Source organism: Adiantum capillus-veneris, chromosome 26 (assembly GCF_014529385.1).
Source record: "Adiantum capillus-veneris isolate H3 chromosome 26, ASM1452938v2, whole genome shotgun sequence".
NCBI lineage: Eukaryota > Viridiplantae > Streptophyta > Polypodiopsida > Polypodiales > Pteridaceae > Adiantum > Adiantum capillus-veneris.
In genome coordinates, this window is record NC_140956.1 from 80,407,977 (window position 1) to 80,424,558 (window position 16,582).

Here is a 16,582-nt window from a genome sequence, read left to right on the forward strand (position 1 = left end):
TAGATAAGCTTGAGCTAGTTTGAGTTTGTGAGTGACTGTGAGTAAATTATACTCCTCCCATCGCTGTTGTATCTACTCCAACATCAATAAAATTGATAGCTTGGGTGCAATTGTTTTCCAAAGATGCATGCTTTTCTTCTAATTTGGCTTGGTAAACTCACTCGGTTCCATAAGGTAACTTGTTCATTGAAGGTTGTTTTCTTGTTGCTTGTGCTTGTGATTCATTGATTCGGTTGTTGCTTTGGCTACCATTGTAGGAGGGTGGATGGTGAGAGGGCTCCTATAACCCTAAGACAATGTGCTAGTGCATAGTGCTATAACCAAATCTGAAGTGTTGTCATTTGAACCTCAAGCTCTAGGTACCTTCTTGTGCAAATCATAAGGTTGCTAGATTATACACAATCTCTCTCTCTCTCTCTCTCTCTCTCTCTCTCTCTCTCTCTCTCTCTCTCTCTCTCTCTCTCTCTTTTGTGTTTTTAGTGTTTGAGTGTGTTGCATTGGTATAAGGGCTAGTGTATGAACATGTGGGTCAAGTTGGTCCACACGAGCAAGCTCGATTGACGTTGCTCGCTGCTTCTTGAGCCTTCCCCCCGCCTTCGCGTATCCCCCCTTTCCCCCCCCTCCTACTCCCTACGCTGTCCACCCAATCCCGCACCCGCGCTGCCTGTACCCTGTGTGCGCAGCCCCCTCCTCCCGCGCTCCTCTCCCGCACTCCTCTTGCCCGTAACCCAGCCCGCTGCCCCTGCTGCTGCTTCACCCGTTGTCCTTCTGCCGCTGCCCCACACTAGCCCCCGCCCGCTGCTCCCTCCTTGCCTCCCCCCCCCCCCGCGTCGCTGCCCCGCCCTTGCTCGCCCACTGCTTATCTGTCCTCAGCCCCCCCCTCCCCCCCCCGGCTCGCCCGTCCCTTTTCTCCCGTTTGCCATTGCCTCCCCCCCCCCCCCCCTTCCCCTTCCCCTTTTTTCACGTCCTTCCCGTCTTCTTCGACTCAGCACAACAGACACAGATGGAGGCTCCAGCTTCGCCACAGAGAGACTCTACTGAAGCGCCCTCGCCCGACCCCGCTGAGCCCACCATTCGACTTGCTCTTTCACCGACAGAGCAAGTGAGCCTAGCCGCAGAGATAGAGCGCTTGCATGCGACTTCTGTCATCTGCAAGATTCTCGGTACCGACCTAGCAGAGGAGAGCTGCGTGACCTTCTCCGGGCCCGCCTACTTGCAGAGGTGGGCAAGATCTTGGTCATACAGATACTCGGACGAGGCTACTATCAGATCGAGTTTGAGACCTCTGAGATGGCATCCAAGGTCATTGCCATGAGTTCGTTGACCATCCGAGCAGCTCGAGCCCACTTTCGACAGTGGAGACATGGTTTTGATCCTGCTTCGGATGTTCAGGTAGAGAAGGTAGACGTCACCATCTCCGTCTGCTTCCCTGGTTTGCGGAGGGAGTACTTAACACTTTTGTCCAGGATAGGCTCAGCGATTGGGACTGTCCTGGAGACACCTCGCACAGCAGCCTCAGTAGCTGCCAAGGCGGCCAGCATTCCCTCAGTTCGCATTCTGGTTAGGGACACTCACACGCTCTTGAAGGTCATTATTCTGCCTCGGGTTAGTGGGGGTTGGTTCAGACAGAGCGTGGAGTATTCGAGTCTCCCGAACCAGTGCTTCATTTGTCGACAGATGGGCCATCTTACGAAGGCCTATCCACGGAGGCGGCCTCGACCTAGGGCTCCAGTGGAGGAGGGATGGCAGCAGGTCCGTGGTCGACGGACAGGGGCCACAGAGACAGCCTGGGACTTAGAGTGGTCCTCAGGCGCCTGCCCAGCAACAGTGGGTTCCCACAGGGAACCGTTTCGGTCCTCTTGAGAAGGATGAGGTCCCTGCTCCAGCCCCCAGCTCAGCTTCACCCTCGACAGCATCCCCCCCCCCCCCCCCCCCCCCCCCCCCCCCCCCAAGAGTTCTTCCCCTCCTCCTCATCCTCCCTTCCCACCGCCTCCTGCTCCCGCCGCCCTCCCCTCCCCGCTCCTCTTCCTCTGCCGGTCCCCCCTGCCCCTCCTCTCTGCCTCTTACCCCTGCTCCTACTCCCCTCCCTCCCGCTCCAGTTCCACAGCCGACCCAAGGAGGAGATTTCTTGGCAGCGCCTTTGCCACGAGTCGCTTGGCGAGAGAGGGACAGCCTTTCTTGCGACCCCCTCTATAGGTACAGATGTCTCCTTTTGCAGCTATCCCTCGTGGTCTGACGAGCATCGACTTGCAGATGGGACTTCTTCGACTACGACTTCACTCGTTTTCTCGGTGACCCATCAGCAGACCATGAGGTAGCCTGCTTCAGGGTCCATGTTCTGTCCTTGCAGCTAGGGGGATAGAGGCCTTGGACTCAGCAGTTGGCTTCTCGTTTCCCCTTTGCGGCAGGGACCAGACTGAGTGGACTCTCGACTCACTAGCTAAGTTTGTGATGACCCCTCCAGATACAGCAGGATGTAGACACATTTGTGGTCTACTTCTTTGCTGATACGCAGTGCTTGCCATACTATGTACACATTCATGAGGACTCTTGGACAGAGGAGGTTGCTTTACGGACGGCTCAATCTACTTGGGCTTGGGCCAGACACTCGTTGCAGTCACGACTATCTAGAGGACGTTCGGATGCGGATTACTCCCCATCCAAGCCAGCCTCGAAGATAGCATGTTTAGCTGCTGCGGCAGCATCTGTTCTCTCTCGCTCCCCATGAGGATCGTCTCATGGAATGTGCAGGGACTTGGTGGGCCCCAATTTCCGCGTCAGCGGGGCCAACTGCGTCAGGAGCTTTAGCGCTTCTTTGTGGGAAGAGAGATTGATCTCCTTATGCTTCAGGAGCACCATCTGTGTGAGAGCCACATTAGACATTGTGGTCAGCTCTTGCGTTTTTTGATACCATTTGGTCAGCTGCTTTTGGACCTGGAGGCATCGAGGGTGGGGTATGTATGACTATTGCGAATTCTTTGCAACAGGCCATTGTGGGCAAAGGGATTATTGTGCCAGGTAGGGCTCAGTCGATTACTATGCAGGTTCAGGGTTGCCTTGTGGGCTTCCTGAACATCTATGCGCCCAATGTGGTGAGTGCTCGAGCAGAGTTTTGGTCACAGATAGTTGAGTCTCTGCCGCAGGTAGAACACTGGTGCATAGGGGGGGACTTCAACATGTTGGAGCACCCTTCTGACAAGATTGGTGGTAGCCATGCTACTGTGCGTGGGTTGACTTGGCAGCTTGGGAGAGGTTTTGTATGACTCCGAGGGTCTCGGATGTATGGCACTCTAGTTTTGTGAGGCCCCCAGACAATCTTGCCTTCTCTTGTTCGGACCGCAGAGTGGGAGGAGTGAATCTATCGCGGATAGATCGCTTCTACACTAGTGACCACTTCAGTGGCTTGGGAGGGACAATTGGCATTGTGGCAGGGACTTCCTTCTCGGACCATGCACCAGTGATCTTCACAGTGGCAGACAGACAGAGGAGAGGGAGCACGATGCTTCGCATCCCAGAGAGGGTCTTGCTGGACTCTGCACCCAGAGAGCGAGTAGAGGCTCTCTAGACATAGAGCTTGGACAGGCAGGATTCTCCTGCTGATAGAGTGGCCTCAGGACTAGCTCAGATTAGTCGTTTCTTTCTCCAGGAGTCTTTGGCTCGCCGGACTGCAGCGAGAGAGGAGGAGCAGCGTCTCAGACGGGCCATTGCTTCGTTGCAGAGGATGCAAGAGCACCATCCAGACAGTCCTTGGTTGGAGGAGCAGCTACAGCAGGCTCGCCAGGAGCTTGTTAGCACAGAGGAGCGACGACATGAGTTTGCTTTTCATCGACAGGCATCTCAGTGGACACAGGTGGGCGACAGAGTGATTGGTGCTTTCTTCGAGGCAGTGGGACCTTGGCACTCGCATGCCAAGGTCAGTCAGTTGAGGAGGCCCGACAGGTCAGTTGCTTCTGAGCCCGAGGATATGCGTGCAGTTGCTACTGACTTTTACTGTGAGTTACTGTCTGTAGAGCCTCAGTCAGAGCGTCAGGATGCATGCAGGGACCAGGTGTGGGCACAGATGACTTGCCTTGTGACTGAGGAGATGCGTCAGAGGCTTGAGCTGCCACTTCAGTTGGAGGAGCTGCACACGGCTCTTAGTGCCCTCCCTCGTGGTAGCTGTCGAGGTGAGGATGGGTTGACTCCCAGTTTTTTCTTGGAGTACTGGTACTTGCTTGGCCCAGATCTCTGTAGTGCTTTTCAGTACATCTTGCACACAGGAGTGATGCCTGAGAGCATGAGTGAGGGCTTGATCTACCATTTCCAAGGAGGGTGGCTCCTTGGATGAGATTCGACAGTGGCGCCCCATCACCATCCTCAACTCAGCCTACAAAATTCTCGCCAAGGCTTTGAGTTTGAGGATCCAGCCACTTCTAGAGAGCCTTATACATGGGACTCAGACAGGTTTTGGCAAGGAACGCAGTATCCTTGACAATATCTTTACTTTTTGGGAGGCTTCTACCCTAGCGCGGCTCCATGGCGAGGACCTGATGATTCTTCTTCTCGATTTTGAGAAGGCATACGACAGAGTTGACTGGGACTTTCTAGAGGGCACTCTTCGCAGGATGGGCTTCTCAGATGCTTGGATCAGAGGGGTGTCAGCTTTGTACAGATAGGCTCACAGTCAGGTACTTTTGGTAGGAGGTAGAGGTGATCGCTTCATGCTCACACGTTCGGTCAGACATGGCTGTCCTCTTGCCCCCTTCCTCTTTCTGTTCTATGCGGAGGCGATGAGCAGGTTTTGGGTGTCGCAGCAGGTTGGTCTTCGGGGCTTAGCACTCCCTATTCGGGGAGATGAGCTTCTGGACGCTGGGTTTGCCGCACTCAGCCTTGTACTTAGATGGCCAGGAGGCCAACCTTCACAGGTGTGAGCAGGCTCTGGAGACCTTCTGTAGTGCATCTGACGCATTGATCAATTGGAGAAAGACAGTGGCTTTCTCGGTTGGTAGTGCCCTTTTGCCCGATTGGATGCCAGGAGAGGGTTTTAGGTGGATTCCCCCAGGGACTGCAGTTCGGTACTTGGGCTGTCAAGTTGGTTTGGACTTGTCCCCCGAGCAGCAAATTGCTTCCCTCCTCTTGTCTATCAGGAGGAAGTTGTTACATTGGAGCTCAACACGACTTTCTTTGGCTGGCAGAGTTGTAGTGGCCAACCAGGTGTTGTTGGCGACTATGTGGAACATCACTTCTTGCTGGATCTTCTCGAGTTCTTGTATCAGCCAGGTAGAAAGGCTGATCAGGAACTTCCTTTGGTCAGGACGTGACACTCAGATAGTCCGAGCCAAAGTGGCTTGGCAGGTCATCACTCTCCCTTGTTCACAGGGAGGGCTTGGGATCATTGACCCAGCACAGCAGAGCTGAGCCCTTATTGGAAAGTTCATAGTCGGAGGACTTCTTCCAGGTGAGGAGCCCTGGAAGGAGTTCTTGCTACAGCGGCTTTGTGCTAGGGTGCCTCAGGCTAGAGGCCCTTGGCGACCTTCGACCAGATGGATCTTCATAGAGATGCGTAGAGTTGGTTTGAGTAGGAGACTGGAGGACCGCTTCGCTGTGAGTTTGCTTCGATCTTGGGAGCACTTGCGGCGAGGCCTGGAGCAGCGGTAGCCTACTTGCACGGAGAAGCGCCTGTGATAGCCCCTTGTTTGGAACCCCATGGTTAGCACTCAGAGAGGCCACTTGGTTGGTGGTCGGCCTCATGTTTCTTGGGGTCCCATGGCAGCGGGTCCAGCGTGCTCTCTAGGTGACTGGCTAGAGTTTTCAGGCTTGTTAGAGGAGATGCAGGGTTTCCAACTACAGGGCATGAGAAGGGTGCAGAGCATGTGCCACGACATCTCAGAGGCAGTTCTAGCTGAGTGGCTCACACCTCTCGAGCGAGTAGCACCTAGGTGGATGGGAGCCTTCACAGGATTGGAGGTTCTCATCTCTGTCCGGGTGTTCTATCCCTGTTCTTCGAGCTACAGGGTGAGAGACGCCTGCAGCGAGTTGCAGTAGAGGCCTCGCAGGTGGCAGAGTGCTGTTTTCAGAGGATCCGAGTGGTGGGCATCTGTGGGAGGACTTGTGTCATCGATCCTGACCGAGCAGCTCTTGAGACTGGACACTGGAGACTGTGGGCTTGGGAGTGTTGTCCACTGGCACGAGTACAGTGGGATCCTGGAGAGTGGCTTTGGAGAGACCCTCTCTCTTCCGCAGACCACCCAGGTGTCCCGTTTTTTCAGTACGCTGTTCGACTGGGACATCATATACTAGCAGCTTACTCCATAGGAGTGGTGCAGTGAGAGAGGAGTGTCGGGAGCTCATCAGTGGCTTGACACTCTGGTTCATCTGGCGGGCCCGCTGCTTCCGCATCTCTGAGGCTCGCCCTGTGCCACCGGCAGAGACTGTTCGCGATCTTTGGCCAGAGCTGATCCACACTCTCAGAGGACAGCTCGAGAGACTACAGGGCAGCTCCGACCGCATGTGGGAGCGCAGAGAGGCTTTCCTTCAACTATGCGTCCTGGGCCTTTCTACACCATGGTCCAGGGTGTACTCCGATGGCACTACCGACCACCTGTGTGGCTTTTCCCTCCCCCCATTTCTTGATTTAGCCCCATTGTACATATGCTGTTTTTTCATTGGGAGAGTCTCCCCATCATGGTTGTTGTAGTCCTCTCTTGAAGAGGTGGTTGTAGCCCTATGGGCAGTTTCATTAACTAATAGAAGGATCTTTTTCTCGGAAAAAAAAAAGGGCTAGTGTATATCTCTTGCTCGATTGTGGGTTTGCTCTATAATTCTCCTTTCTTGCGTCCTAGTTCGCTCTCAAACTAGGTGGTGCCCCTTGTGTAGTTGGGTTGTGGCTGTGGGTTTGTTGTCTTGCTTGTGTTGTGTTGTGCCCCAACCCCATTGAGTAGCACGGGAGCCTTGAAAGGTGTCTAGAGGTTGTTCTTCTTGTTGCTTGCCCCGGACCGCCGCAGTATCTTGGGGTAGTCTTCAGCAGACCGGCATTTTCATTGAGGAGAGCAGCAGAGACTAGATTGACGACAACTTATGTAGCCTTGGGAGGTTGGAGAAGTGTGTTCGCAGGTTCAGTTTCAAGAACCTCGAACAAAGCTATGACTTTTTGACACTCTAGTGGCTTCAGCTATGCTCTATGAGGGCAGATCTGGTAGCACTGATGGATGGAGATGTATGGAGAGGCCTCTAGTCTCTATGATCCCTCGGATGATTCAGGCTAAAGCCTCAGTGCCAGATTATTCGGACTGAGCTAGCTGCCCCTCCTCTCGTAGTTGAGGCCTTTACTAAATGAGTTTCCTTTATGCATAATTTTTGGGACCTTCCCAGAGGCAGATATACTCCGCTAGCACTTGAGTGATCCAGACAGCTAGCACTACAAGGGGACACAACATGTTGGTGTGGGCAGATGACATCATGGTTTCAGTCATACAGCTTCCGCATGGATAGATTGCCTCCATTCCAGTACTCCTTGGATGCACCCTCCCTTTCTCTCACATGGATGGAGACCACCAGACTTATACGTCAGGATTTGATTCAACTAGATACCAGAAGCACATGGATACAGCTACAGCCTTTAAAGAGTTGGACACGAAGATGGCTTTCTATAGAGATCATCTCCTCCAACTAACATACGATGGATATTTGATCAGACCGGCCTATATGGACACTCATTTATCTGATATGATACAATGTGCTATTGGTCAGATGCGCACATCATCGCATCAGCTAGAGTTCGAGACTGGCAGATTTAGGAGAGTACCAACAGAAGCGAGGATATGCCAGTTATGTCATATAGAGCAAGAGACAGAGTTACATCACATTTGTCATTGTCCGGTATACTACGAGAAACGAGGCCGCTTTCACTGTCTATTCAGAGAGGGATTTGGACCGTTGGCTAGAGTCATGAGATATCAGGATCAGAGATGCCTCGGGTTGCTTTTGCTAGAGCTGCGTAGACACAGGGAAAGTCTCTGGAGGAGACCAGGGAGTGGGAGACATTCACAGAGGGAGATCACTGACCTCTTTAGAGCAAGGACTCAGCAGCCAGATGAGCATGCTTCGTAGCAGACTTCAGAGCCCACAGAGCCACTGAGCTCGGGAGAGCTAGATGCCCCACGTCTACAGGGGTGACCACAACATCGACGGAGGCTCCACCAGAGAATCAGGACTATTCTAGCACGACATGGGAGACGCCCAATACGATTATTTACAGAGGCGGACATTGACGACTCAACATACACTTTCCGGTTAAAGAAGGCGGGTTTTTCATCCATCTGGTACATAGGCCATTTGTTATGAATGAGTGCAGGAACTGTCCAAACCATGGCTGATAGGGGGTCAATCTTCAAAGGGCTATCATGGTTGATACACAAGTTTGAGCTCCACTGGTGTTTCCCCTGTCTCATAGGTCACAAATCTCTATGCGACAGTCTCCGAACAATGAAAATCCCATCATCCTGTTAAAAGGCTCTCTCGCCCTCTTTCCAAGCTTGCATATTTGGGGCATGCAAGCCTTTATATGTTCCACCTTGGAGCTTTGTAAGATCATTGTCAACAAATATAGGTTACTGGAGAGGCCTTGTAGCACAGCCCTCCATAAAGTAGCGAATGCTCTGTGAAAAGGGTTAGTGTAACAAAACTTCTAAGCAGCCTGCCATCTTTCAAGAAACTGTGGTCACTTTTTCATCTAAAATTCGCTTTGTGTGCTTATTGTGTCCGGGAAAGGTGGGAGTAGATCTCCCTGCTCTTTTTGCTCAAGTCTAAAGGAAAATAAAGATTGGACTCTTTTTTATTTGATTACTTTCATAGTACAATTTAACTTACAGGGTCTAGGTCTAAAGTTCCTATTTCTTCTTTGGTTCAATATTCAAAGGTAAAACCAATGATTTTTTTTTTTTGGTCAGCTATGGTAGGTATTTATAGACGGACTTAAAAACAATATAAACGAAAAGGCTTTTTCCTTGTAAAATTACATTATCTGTCAGCCTGAACATTTGTACCTCATTTAGTCTTACATATTGTCCTCTCTGTTTTTATGTGTGGCTAAACTACAGTTCTGAACATGTTTTCCAGAAAGTAGCATCACAAACAAAAGTATTGAGGTCAATGAAGGTGCTGCAGACACTGGAAAGCCCCCATACACGCTTCTGAAAGGCCATGCAGGACCTATTTATTCTGCCAGTTTTAGCCCTGATGGCGATTACATTCTGTCTGCATCAAATGATTGCACAGGTGATTGTTTTCCACTTGAATTGTGATGTTTATTTTTAATGTCATAATGTTTTGTAAGGTCTATTGAGGTTTCAACTTTCAGTGCTTTGCGGTACTTTGGAGGTGGTCATGTGGGAAATCATCATGTTATAAACTTACTCGTTGTTTTAATTTGCAGTTCGCTTATGGAGCTTGCCTTTGGTTGCAAATTTAGTCTCCTACAAGGGGCATAATTATCCTGTTTGGGATGTGCAGGTCAGTTCCCAACTTTGAGTGGGTAATGTTGTCAACTTTACACTGGATGGTGTTGCAGGAAAGTTTGCTTTCTAAAAAGAAAAATATTAAGTGTGCATGCTTGCATTGAAATCAGAAGATGTTTATTTTTATTGTCTCATGAGACCTAGTCTAGCTCTTCAGAAAAAAATGCATCCTATTTGTGTTCCATTCTATGCACAAACTACCTCCGTCGGAATTGTGTGTGCATGTTTGAATCGAAGTTCAGAAGATGTTGGTATCTTATCATGGACAAAGTTCAGCTGCTCAGAATGTATTTTATCCTGTTTGTGTGGCACCATTTAACTGGTAGGTCCAGCTGCTCAGAAATATTCTTGTAGCTATCCCTTTAACTTTCAGTCAACGCATTTTTACAATTTTTACTCGGGTCAAATGATTATTAGTATTTTCGTCATGTTTTGAAAAATATTCATGTACTTATCTATGGGTAGGTTCTGACAAGCGGGAGGCAGGGGTGAAGGCCTGCTTTACTGCTACCCAGCTCAATTCATGTCTTGCAGCAGTCAAGAGAGAAGACAGCTGCATGGTGGAAAGGTATTATCGACCTGAACAATGAGCTAATAGAATGGGGACCAATTCCCTTTGTCTGAGGGCAGACCACCCCTGTTCCGAGTGGGAAGGGAAGGGGGAAAGAATGAAGGTGAGTCCTGCAACAGGAAGGCTTTTGTATCCGGAGTCAAATGAGGATGTCTCCTATGCCTGATCTAAACCCAGGCCATGTTTATGGCTTCTGTGAGGCTTTTCTCTTAAAGCAGATGTACCGGAGGAAAGGGGTTTACAGATTTAGCATTTATTGAATTGCTTAACCTTTACCTTTGGATAGAAATCTTCAGATTTAACCTAAGCCATCCTCTCAGAGTGACTATGTATGTAGTCCTTGCTTTCAAGAGGCACTTCAGAGATGTTTCTGGCACCTCAAAATGCTTGCATTGAACAGGGTTACCTATGAAGCAGTTTTGAAACTTCATCGGTCCTTGTTCAGGTGTAAAGGTCCCAGATGGACTCTTCATTCTATCTAAGATTCTTTATGTACTTCTCAGTCCATAAAAGTCTGTAATTCGTGGTTTCGAGTGGAGATGGGTGTTATATAGCTTTAGAGTGCAAGCCTTGTAGTCTCATGTTTTGCGATCTTGAGTGGAAGCTTTGTGGGCTTTGGCTGGAGAGTAGTCTGATACGTGCAGAATGCAAATTGTAGCAAGTTTTTAATATTTTAACGGGTTGTAAATTATGTGTTAACGTCATCTTTTACTGGAATACACCCTTATGTGTGTTGAACAATTATGAAATGCATTGGACATCCGAGCATGCAAATGTTTTAAGAAAATTTGAAAGATCTATTTGGTTCTTTACTATAAGAAAACTTTTGCTCATGTTAAAGCACTTGATTTCAAAGGCACAAGTTTGCCAATTTTGCTGACAAATTTGGCTCTTCATTTTCATGTTACAAAGAAAAAAATAAATTTCTTATTTGATCTTGAGAGCATTCATGGGTACCAGTGCTGAAATATTACTATTTGAGGATTGAATAGATGATGGGAAAACTTGAGCTTTAAAATTAAATTTACAAGGTGAAATACATATGTTTTTTTGCTCTCTACAGCATCTATATTAATTGCCTTTTTTTTACACAAGTTGAACTTTTCCTAAATGGTGACGAAAGTTGCTCTTGCAGTAGGGTTGTCTTTCTCATTTTGTGTTGGCTGCCATGTTTTTTGTCTGTGGCATACTGATTGAAGGCAAGTTTATTATGAGATACTTACGATTTTGACTAGACATTCATCGAACTTGGATTGAGAGACTGTAGCCAACATTACAAGCTTTTTGGTAAGGTGCTGAAATAGAGCCGTTCCTTTGCTTTCAGTTCAGTCCTGTTGGACACTATTTTGCAAGTGCCTCCCATGATCGAACAGCTCGGATATGGTCTATGGATCGGGTTCAACCTTTACGGATCATGGTTGGACATTTTTCTGATGTAGATGTGAGTATTCTTTGTAATCTAGTTTTGTTTTTTCGTTTGAAAAGAGAGAAGAAAGCTTTTTATAATGCTATTTTAAAATTCAGCTTTAGAGAGAACTCGTTTTTAGAGAGAGAGATCTAGCATCAGTCTCTGGCGAATCTCATCAATTTCCTCAATGGTTAGTAGTCTGACCGGGCGTCGTGCATGCCTGGCCAGCGTGCTCTGAATCTTTTGACGTAGCCTCCGTCGATGCTGTGTAGTCCTGCGCAGTCGTGGGCGCCTGGATTTCCCCAGTTCAGTCGCTTGGTCAATCAATGTGCCTCTGGTGTGAGACTGGGGGGAGCTCTGCTGTGGGAGTGGCTCTTGCGGCTGTCCCGTGTCTGCTCTGAAGAAGTCTGTAATCCGTCTTTGAGACTGGTTAGCCTCGCCACTCATCAGGCTCTCTCTGTGTTTGCGCAGCTTGAGCAAGAACAAACCCAGGCATCTTTGATCTTCGTATCCCATTACTCTTGAGAGTGGTCCAAAACCCTCTCTGAACAAGCAATGGAAGCGGCCTCGTATCTCGTAGTAGACAGGGCAGCGGCATGTATAATGCAGCTTTGTCTCAGGTTCCAGGTCACACAAAGGGCATGTCCTGGCCTTTGGTGGTACTCCGCTGTATCTCCCGGTTTCAATCCGCAGCTGGTGAGACGATGTGCGTAACTGGCCAATAGCACACCGTATCCCATGAGACAGGTGGGTATCCATGTATCTGGGTCTCATCACAAAACCATCTTCCGTAAGCTAGAGAAGGTGGTGGTGGGTATCCATGTATCTGGGTCTCATCACAAAACCATCTTCCGTAAGCTGGAGAAGGTGGTCTCTGTAGAAAGCCATCTTCGTGCCCAGTTCTTGTGCTGGTTGTATCCATGTCCTCCGGGTGTCTACCTGGGTGAGGTCTTGGCGGATGAGCTTGGTGATCTCCGACTGTGTAAGAATGAGAGATGGTGCATCCAATGAGTACTGGAATGGTGGCAGCCTGTCTATGCTGAACCCATGCGCCTGAAACCATGATGTCATCTCCCCATCACCAAGTTGAACCGCAATCTCTGGGGCACAATAAACATTCTCGAAGGACGTGTGCTGATCCAAGAGAGCAAGATAAGCACGCTGGAAGACAGAGTGACGACCCAAGAGGAAGAGATCGCGTCACTCAAGAAAGAACTTGCCGAAGCCCGATCAAGAAACACACTGGAAGAGGGCGAACTGCAACCCTCAGTAATTGAAGAAATCAACACGATCAAGGAACAAGTACGGGCCATCAAAGAGGGTGAAGAACAACACAAAGAAATGACGACTTCTTGGGTGGATGTTCTTACCAAAACCCAACAGAAGGCGGACGAAGCCGAGAAATGGATCAAGGTGGCCAAGAAAGGAAAAGACAAGGAGATAACGCCCACGTCCACACCCAACAACATCATTAACCAGACACTAGAGGAGGAGCAGAGGAGAAGGGTGCACGCTTTACATGTGAGAATTTGCGGTCTTAAAGACAAAGGCAATGTGGACAAAGAAGTAAAAGAACTCACAGCCTTGATGGGGATTCACGAGCCGACACACACAAGGGCATGGAGAGTGGGCAACATAAAGAAAAATGGAGGCAGTGGAGAAACCTCAAAAGAAAGAGCACTCATCCTCCGTTTTCCCTCCATGGAAGCAAAGAAGTCATTCTTGAAGAAAAGACCAACTCTTAAAGAGACTGGCATCTTTCTCGGGGACAATCTCACCCTCTCGCAGATCGCTCATATGCAGGAAGTAATGCCGGAGATTAGAGCGGCAAGGGGAAAAGGCAAGATCGCTTTTTACCGAGACGGAAAAGTAGTAATATTGGAGCGACGCTCCACATGACGGTACGAGACTTATGGGACCACACTCAAAGTAGCTGCCTGGAATTGCAATGGATCTATGCGTCTTGATGTGGGTGCTTTTGAGGATAGCTTTACTGGAAGAGACATCATCTTCTACTCTAAGACACACCAGGCCCCGGGGCAATCCATGCCTCACATCAGTGGATATAGGTGGGAGATAGCCTACAGACAGGAGACACGCTCAAAGCACAGAGGGCGGGGCTCGGGAGGAGTGGCAGTGTTATTTAGAGAGGATCTGCAGCCACTGATACATATAGCCCGCAGGGACGAGGAGGCCAGGTACATGTGGGTGAGACTGAAAGCAGAGACAGGCAGATACCTCTATCTAGCTATTTGTTACTTTCCCCCGAGTACATCAATTTATGCACCACCCAGGGGACAATCCCCTTTGTCTATTTTGGATGATGACATATGGGAGTTCTCTAGGGACGGTGATATTATCATCCTCGGGGACTTCAATGCTAGGATTGCCCATCACCAGGCAGTGTTTTATGATACTTTAGAGGAGATGCTAAGAGAGATAGATGTGGCAGATACGGGCCTTTCCAGACTATCACACGATATGGCCCATACTGAGTATGGGCGACACCTGATAGACATGGGCACTGCACATGGATTGGCCATCTTGAACGGCCTACAGAGATTTCCTGTTGCGGGAGGTTTTACATGCTTCCCACACAGACATGGAGCCAACACGGTGGACTATGTCATGGCACAACCGAATCTCATCTCTAGTATCCAGGATCTCACAGTTGGGCCTAGACTGGTCGGGGTGGCAGTGGATCATGCTCTGGTGTCAATGACCATCTCTTTCCAATTCAGTGTAGCACACAGGCCACGAGTAGCAGCCCCTACTCGCTACACATTCACAAGGGAGACGGACTTTGTATACATGGACGGAATCTACATACGCCTATGCACTGAGGACCTGGGGCGACCTCTGGAGGAGCTAACTACTATACTGACACAAACATTACATGAGGCAGCAGCAAAAGCATACCCACACACCCAGCCTGAGCAGAGCCGCCGATCTGGGAGCATGCCTCAGAACAGCTGGTATGATGAGGAGTGCCGCTAGACTAGAGCCAGACTTCAAAGGGAGGTGCTGTTGGGGGGCATCACTCACAGACAGTCACAGATGGACTTTCGACGCCTGGTGCCGCAGAAGAAGAGGGCTTTTTTGGCTCAACTCGAGCAGGATCTCTATCAGCTATTCTTGAGTCAAGACTCGCGTAAGGCGTGGCGGCTCTTTCATGAGCAATCCCCCCCCCCCCCCCCCCCTGCTATTTCCTCCACAGAGACCTGGGATCAGTACGCATCATCTTTGTACACAGTACCTGAACAGCCGCCCCTCCCCAACCCCCCCGTCCCATGCCCACATACATGTGTCTTTTTCACCGCTGAGATGGTGAAGAAAGCTATTGACAGGATGAAGACAAGGAGAGCATATGATCATGAGGGCCTAGTAGCTGAGCATTTCATGCATGCCAAAGACCTACTAGCAGAGCTTCTAGCAGTTATGTTTAACCGTGCCATGTGTGAGGGCCTACCGGACACTTGGAGCCTATCTACGATCGTACCTATCTTCAAATCAGGAGACCCCATGGAGCCTGGGAATTATCGCACTATTATGATTGGGCACACACTGGCACGGTTGTACTCATCCATTCTTGAGCAACAACTGAGTAGATGGGTAGAGAGGGAAGGAATGCGTGCAACTGCTCCAATCGGACACTTTGAGCCTATCTACAATCGTACCTATCTTCAAATCAGGAGACCCCATGGAGCCTGGGAATTATCGCACTATTATGATTGGGCACACACTGGCACGGTTGTACGCATCCATTCTTGAGCAACAGCTGAGTAGATGGGCAGAGAGGGAAGGAATGCGTGCAACTGGGCAGGCAGGATTCAGGAGAGGCTTCTCTACTCTTGACCATATCCTAACACTCAGGGCCATCATCGAGGAAGGCAGATCTCATGGGAGACGGATCTATTGTAGCTTTGTGGACTTCCGCAAAGCTTTCGACACGGTACCCAGAGCTAGAGTGATGCGTAGATTACAGGAAATGGGAGTACCCACAGAGCTCATTTGGGGGATCATGGCATTATACAGATCAGTAGTAGGGCATGTACGCACCCCGGAGGGACTCTCAATACCGGTTCACTCCACTATTGGGGTGAAGCAGGGTTGCCCGCTCTCTCCTACTCTTTTCGGTATGTATGTGGATGAGGTTTCTGACTACATTGACAGGGACGGGGATAAAGGTGCACAGTTGGCAGGGACATGGATTCCACTTTTGTTATATACGGACGATATTGTGTTGATCTCCGAATCCCCAGAGGGAATGCAACGCCAATTGGATACTTTGCATACGTTTGCCCACGAAAGTGGTTTGTCTGTCAACCTTGGTAAAACCAAGGTTATGGTGTTTAATACCACCCCACAATGGATCAGGAGATCAGCACCTACATTCACATACGGCCAGGAGACTGTGGAGTACACAAACGCTTACACTTACCTTGGAGTGGTTTTTACTGGACCCACATTCTCACTCAGAAGAGCAGCAGAGACCTGACTGTCTAGAGCCCACGCAACATTGGGTAGATTGGAGAGGATGTGTTCGTAGGCTCAGTTTCAGGAACCCTGGACGAAGCTCTGGCTCTTTGACACCTTGGTGGAGAGAGAGAGAGAGAGAGAGAGAGAGAGAGAGAGAGAGAGAGAAATGAAATGAAATGTTATATTAACGTCTTCAAAAGGCCAGAATGACCTATGAGACCAAACTGATACAAAAGTGGTGAATCTATTACAATGTCTGGGTACCTTAGTACTAAAGTACTAAGTGTGTGTGTGAAAATAAATGTGAAAAACTAAATACAAAGTATTAAATAAACTTCTTAGGAGCATTCTGGGTGTCTGGCTAGAATGCTTCTAATCCTTTGTTGTAGTCTCCTCCGGTGAAGTGTGCTTCTGCATCTCGGTTGTGGTCGTCTCGATTCCCTAAGCTCAATCACCCTGTCAATGAGGGTGCCTTTGGTATGAATGTGAGTACTCCTTTGTGCTGGCTGCTGGCCTCTTGCTTCTCCTTCCACTCCTGCTTCTCTCGATCCGAAGAAATCTGTGATCTGCCTTTGAGACTATAGTGCTCTTTGTCTTCTCATTAGATTATCCCTGTGCCGATTTAGTTCC

At 49.4% G+C, this 16,582-nt stretch overlaps 1 protein-coding gene across 1 annotated transcript in view; it reads left to right on the forward strand.

Annotated features, from left to right (window-relative positions):
* TAF5 (TBP-associated factor 5) overlaps positions 1–16,582 on the forward strand; it is a 136,580-nt gene that overhangs the window by 92,073 nt on the left and 27,925 nt on the right. The window contains exons 13-15 of the mRNA XM_086501738.1: positions 9,097–9,255; positions 9,413–9,489; positions 11,390–11,506. Coding sequence (XP_086357864.1) covers positions 9,097–9,255; positions 9,413–9,489; positions 11,390–11,506 — 353 coding nt within the window. The remainder of the gene's footprint in view (positions 1–9,096; positions 9,256–9,412; positions 9,490–11,389; positions 11,507–16,582) is intronic.